Consider the following 6,305-nt stretch of genomic DNA (forward strand, 5'->3'; position numbering starts at 1 on the left):
AGTGCAGCCGGGGGGAGGGGGCAGCTCCCCCATTGAGGCCACCGGCACGTGTGCGCGCTTGGGCGAGCTTGCGTGCTAGCATGCTCCCAGCTCTGTGCAGCGCCGGGGGCTGCGTGCCTGGGTCTGTGCGCCGCGGCGGGTGGGCACGGCGCTCGTGTGTGCTCGCCTGGCACGCTCATGCACAACTGTAGCCGCACGCTTCACGCGTGCTCTTCTCACACGCTCTGTGCATATCCCTTCTGCGTGCTCCGTGCATGCCTTCTGCAAGCACCACCTATGCACTCACTCGTAACACTCTTTGCATGCTCGCTGTGTGCTCCGTGAATGCCTTGTGCAAGTGCTGCATGCAGGTGCTCTGCGCAGGCACTGTGCATGCCCTCTCGCAAGCTTCACGTGTGCTCTTCTCTCACTTTCCCTGCGTGGCCTGTGCACGTTCTTTGCAAACAATGCATGCACAGTCTGCTCTCTCCACATACCCTGTGCACACTCTGCACAGATCCTCTGCACACTCCATGCATGCTCGGACGGCACTCCCAATGCTGGCACATGCACTTGCAAATGCCAGGCACAGCCCTGCACGTTCCATGCACGCTCTCTGCATGCATGCACACTTACTCCACATCCTCCATGTGCATGCTTTCCACACAATCCATGCAGTGTTAGCTGCAAGCTCTGTGCATGCCCTGTTTGTGCACTGCAAGCATGGTCTCTCCGCACACCCTTGTGCATGCTCCCTTGCACTCTCTCTGCATGTTCCAGACGTGCTCTGTCCCCATGCTCTGGGCAAGTCCTCTTGCACGCTCGATCTGTCTGAACACCCTGTGCATGCTCTCTCCGCATGCTTTGTGTATGACATCCCTGCCCGTGCTGCATACACTCTCTCTGCACATTGCGCGCACGCCCTCTTGCATGCTCCGTGCACAGGCTCTCTGCACGCTCCCCGCATGCTAACCCTGCACCCTCTGTGCACACTCTCTCTGCATGTTCTGTACATGTCCTCTCATACGCCATCTGCATGCTCGCTCTGTGCAGTGTGCATGCTTTCTCTGCACGCCCTGTACAAACCCTCTTGCACGCTCTTCTTATGCACTGCATGCACACTCTCTCCTGCACGCTCCCAGCACGCCCGTGCGCTTTCTGCACGCTCGTCCCGGCGAGAAAGCCATTAAAGCGGCGCCCCAGGAAGATGGGGGGACGGAAGAGGGGAGCTCCGGGTGGGATCAATAGCAAATTAGTGACTTTACGTCGAGCTGAACGATGCCCAGTGGCGGGAGCGGGGCCGTGCTGGTGTCCCCACTTGCTCACCGCCACCGAAGCGCACATGTCCCCCCTGCTCAGGCGCTGATCTCCACGGCGTTGGCCTCCTCCTGCTCCCGGATGACGTGGACGCCGGCAGTCCGCAGCAGCCGTGGGGCGCCGCGGGAGCGTGCCGGTGAACCCGGCGGTGACCTGTGCGTCCGCGTCGAGGCGGGGGGAGCGAGCTGGCGAGCGATGGTAACGACGAGTCGAGCGCCCCACGGGCCCCGGCGAGCGCCCCGCTGCTGGCACTGGTGAACTGGTGTAGCTCGGTTCAACCGTGCCGCGGGGTTCGGGCGGCGAATCCTCCTCCGCCTCCGGCGAGTCCTGCCAAAAGCCAAGGGTAGCCGAGCATGCGCAGCATGCTGCACCGAGCCAGCGTGCTACCAGCACGCTCCTGGCCACTCACCTTGTCCTTGAGGATGTACAAGGCCACCGGGTTTTTGCGCTCATGCTCACTGCTCCGCGTGATGCCCTCGGCTGCGTGGAGGCAAGGCATGGCTTACCACGCCGGCAGTGCTGGCATGCCCAACCTGCCACCGCCACGGCAGGGCTGGCACTCACCCTCATGTTTCAGGCGCTCCTCATCCTGCTCTGCATATTCTGAGGCTGGTTGTGTCTCCGCTTGCCGCTTCTCCCTGGGGAAGGGACAGGGGATGGGGCAGCACCAGCACCGTGGTGGGGCAGCGGGGGGACTGCCTGCGGCTCGGCTGGGGAGGGGACCCAGTGTTGCCATGAGGGAGAGATGTGATGCAGTGGGATGGGGTGAGATGGGATGGGATTGGACAGGAAGGATGGACTAAGGCAGGTTGGGATGGGATGGGGTGGGATGGGATGGGATGGGATGGGATGGATGGGTCAAGACAGGGTGCAATGGGATGGGATGGGATGGGATGGGATGGGATGGGATGGGATGGGATGGGATGGGATGGGATGGTTTGGACCAAGACAGGGTGCAATGGGATGGGATGGGTCAATGTCCTGGTTTCAGATGGGTCAAGATGGGATGGGAGGGGACAGATGGGTCAAGGCAGGATGGCATGGGATGAGATGAGACTAAACGAGATGAGGCAAGATGGGACAAGATAAGATGGGATGGGATAGATCAAGACAGGGACAGGATGTGATGGGGTGTGATGGGACACAATGAGACAAGATGGGAAGAGATGAGATGGGACGGGACAGGATGGGGCAAGACAGGACAGGATAAGACAAACCCCCTTTGGCTCCCGCGTTACCCCAGCCGTACTTCTTGGAGGGTTTCCAGCAGGCACAAACAGTCACCAGGGTGACGAGGAGGAAGATGCCGCCCGTGGAGAGGATGATGTAGAGGGAGCTCCGGCCTTGGAGAGAGGAATGAGGGGGCACAATCCCCCCAGAATTTTAGCTAGGAGCATCTGCAAGGGCTGGCCAGCCCCTGGGGGTGTGGGAGTGGGAAACAGGTGGCTTACGGTAGACGGTGAGCTTCACGGGGACGCTGCGGCCATGGCTGATGGGGTTCTCCACTAGGCAGCTGTAGACATCGTCATCAGCCATGAGGACACGGGTGATGGTCAGGATCTTCTGGTCGGGGGAGAGGAGCAGGCGGGAGTCGTTGCTCAGCGGCCGCCCATCCTTCAGCCAGGTATAGGTAGGCTTGGTGCCATTCTCGTGTGAGCAGTTGAGGGTGAAGAACTCACTGAGCTCCAGCACCGTGGAGGAGGCCACCAGCACTTGTGGCTTGGAGATGGGGACTGTGGGCAAGCAGGGGAACCACAGTGACACTGTGTCTTGGGGGACAGATGGGCTCAGGGGATGGGAAGGGGGGGCGTAGCTTGGCTGTATGAGGTGGCTGAACCCCCAGAACCACCTCCCAGTTGGAGAAAGGCCTCCCAAAAAGAGGTTGGGGAAGACAACCCATGGGGAACCCAGTCTCCACTGGGCATCCTTCTTGTACTTACTGTCCACAGTGAGGTTGATGGTCTTCTCGCCAGTGAAGGTGTCATCAGTGATGGACACCTCCACTTCGTAAGCGCCTTCATCAGCCAACTGCAAGGGACTGATGAGCAACGAGCCGTTCTCCAGCACCCGGATGCGGTCACGGTAATCGGGTCGTAGGTTGCCGATGATCTCGGTGCCGATGGACTGGACGACGGTGACAGGTTTGTCACGCTTCAGCTGCCACTTGACCACTGGCTTGTCAGCGCTGGCACTGGCGTAGCGCACCGACAGCAGCGCTGCTTTGCCCGCCGTGCCGCGGACCAGCGGTGTGGGGCTGGTGATGTTCACCCCTGCAAGCAGACCTTGGGATGGGGAGAGAAAGTGGGGTGCCAAGTCCAAGCAGGCTTCCTGATCCTCTGAGCCTGGAGAAAAATGGGGAACCCCCTTCCGGAGCTGTGCTGAGCACCCTCAAAATACATCACCAGTGCTGGGATGCCCAGCCATGGTGCAAGCGGGCTGTTTGCACAACTCTTTGCAAAGATGCACGTATGGCCCCGAAAAGTGCATGGGGGTGGGAGGCCTCCTGCCCCCAGGTCAATGCAACACTTTGCAAAAATGCAGGCACTGCCCTCAAAACTGCATAGGGGTGGGAGCGATTCTTTACCCAGGTTGATGCAATGCTTTGCAAAAATGAATGCATTTCTCCAGAAAATTGCATCAGGGGTGGGTGGGAGTGCTCCTGCACCCAGGTTGATGCAAACCTTTGGAAGATGCATGCATCACCCCAAAAAGTGCATTGTGCATAGGAGGTGGGTCAATGCAACCCTTTGCAAAGATGCATGCATGACCCCCAAAAGGTGCATGAAGGGTGGGAGCACTCCTGCATCCAGGTGGAAGCAACCAACTCTCTGCAAAAATGCATCACTCTCCCAAAATGCCATCACTCCCAAAAATGCGTGGGGGGTGGGAGACCTCCTGTTGCTAGGTTGATGCAATGCTGTGCAAAAATGCACGCATCACCCCAAAAAAAACTAAATGGGAGGCAGGAGTGCTCCTGCAAGCCAGGCTGGTGTGACTCTGCAAAGATGCATGCATCACCCCCAAAAATTGCATGGTGGGGTGGGACCCCTTCTGTGCCTGGGTCATTGCAAAGCTTTGCAAAGATGCATGCATTGCCCCCAAAATTGCAGAGGCAGGGGGAATTTTGCATCCCAGCCCCCGTTTTAGTTAAAGCCCCGTCCTCTGCATCACGGGGTTCAGTGCATGTCCATTGCTCTTCATCACAGGTTTTCAGCCAAAAAAGGCAGTGAAAAAATGGAAAAAAAAAAATCTGGGGGGGGAGGACTCCCCAAAACAGCCTCTGTCCCCCAAATATCGTAGCCTCTTCTCCCCATTTGTCAGCTTGGGGGTCCCATCCTCAGACTCCCCTCCGGATGCCGTCATGCGACAGCGAACAAACCCCATATTGAAGCGGGGGGAGAGTGGGAAAACCAGCTGGGGAGGGCAAAGCGGGAGCAAGAAAGGCTTTAAACAAGCCCGAAAAGTCATGGGACCTATTGGTATGCAGCATCCGTCCGTCCGTCCTCCCTGGCAGCGCAGAGCTCAGCCCTGAAAACATGCCCCAGCCTGAAAAATTCAGGGAAGCCCCATAGGAAAAACCCCAGCATGGGATAGGGATGTGGCGTTTAATGCATCCTTGCAGTCCATGCACCCCCATATCGTTGTTTTTTAACCTTTTCTTGACTTTTTTAACCCAATGGCTCATTTTTGTTCCACTTCGGGTAATAAATTCAGGAGTTAATTAAGAAGTCAGAAAATATTCCCATTTCCTACAGCATTCCTGGTTTAGGGATGGAGACCTCCCAGCTTTTTTTTGCTACAAATAGAAAAAAAAATGCTCCAAAAATCCTCATTCCCTTCAGTATTTTGTGGAATAATTCCCTATTTCTTTGGAAAAAGCACAGCAGCGCTTTTGGGGTGCTGTGGCTGCAGCTCTGGTGCTTTTTTAGGGTATAAATCAAAACCAGTGGCGTGCAAAACCAGCTGGCTTGGCTTTGCATCCTCGGCTCATCCCGGGGAAATGGGGCCTCCCCGGGGCTGGCTTCAGGGCCAAACTTTGGGAAAATGGTGCAAAAATATTGCAGAGGATTTTTTTTGCATTGGCCAATCCGTGATGGGGCAGTTTGGGGCTCACCGAGACCCAAAATGTGGGTAATTAGGGGATAAATGATGGAGGCGACCAGGGCTGAAGCAGAATGGGACGAAGAGGATCAAACCTAGAAATGGGGTGAAAAAATGGCCTTTTGGGGAAAGCTGAAGGATGGGTAAGAAAATAATTTTGGGGATGCTGGGAAAGGAGGAAAAGGGGTTTTGGGGGAAGATGAAAAGCTGGGGAGATGCTGGGGGGGGGGAGGCGGTGCCAGATCCACCCCCCAGCAGGACCTGCTTGGCTCCGGAAAAGTGTTTTCCCAGTTTTTATTCCCAATTTTCCCCCCTTTTTTCCCTCTCCCAAGTGGAGGGGATGCTCTGTGGTGCAGCAACCCCCCCCAACCCCCCCCCCTTCGTCGAGTACCACCACCCCCATCGCCCACCCACCCGCCATCCTCCATCTGGATAGATCGAAAAAACCATGGAAAAATGGGAAAACCCATGGAAAAACGCGCAAAGGCCCTACCTGCGTGCAGCGCCAGGAGCCAGGTCACCGGCAGCAAGCAGGGGGGAGCGGGGGGACCCCGCGGGGCGGCCAGCGCTCCCCACATTTCGGGTAGGCTCGCCCCCCGAATCGCTCCGCTTCCCCACTCCGGGCACGTCCCTCGGAGCTCCCAGCTTGGCACCTCGCCCGGCTAATTTTTTTTTTTTTTCCCCTTCTTTTTTTTGTTCTTTCCTTTCTCAATAGAGCCCTGTGTCCTGGTAGCTTTCGCCTGCCCGGCGGCCTCGAACTGGCATTTATTTGGGGAAAAAACACTCAGATTTGCAATTTTCCTCCCGTTACACACACCCCCCCCCCCCCATTTCTGGTCTTGGGGAGATGCTCGAGGTCGGGGCTGTCTCCCCATTGAGCCCAGCTAAAGTTTGCCATCCCCTCTGCG

General features: G+C 57.3%; 1 protein-coding gene across 1 annotated transcript; it reads right to left on the reverse strand.

The window, feature by feature from the left end:
- Nucleotides 1-1,208: 1,208 nt before the first annotated feature.
- Nucleotides 1,209-6,061, reverse strand: HEPACAM (hepatic and glial cell adhesion molecule). Its single transcript, XM_005242923.3, is given in 8 exon segments — nucleotides 1,209-1,472; nucleotides 1,474-1,623; nucleotides 1,706-1,776; nucleotides 1,861-1,934; nucleotides 2,546-2,639; nucleotides 2,748-3,029; nucleotides 3,237-3,578; nucleotides 5,891-6,061. Coding segments are annotated over 8 exon segments (1,236 nt in total). The 5' UTR covers nucleotides 5,976-6,061; the 3' UTR covers nucleotides 1,209-1,334.
- Nucleotides 6,062-6,305: the final 244 nt, after the last annotated feature.

The sequence above is a fragment of the Falco peregrinus genome, chromosome 15, assembly GCF_023634155.1.
Source record: "Falco peregrinus isolate bFalPer1 chromosome 15, bFalPer1.pri, whole genome shotgun sequence".
In the NCBI taxonomy this organism is placed as follows: Eukaryota; Metazoa; Chordata; class Aves; order Falconiformes; family Falconidae; genus Falco; species Falco peregrinus.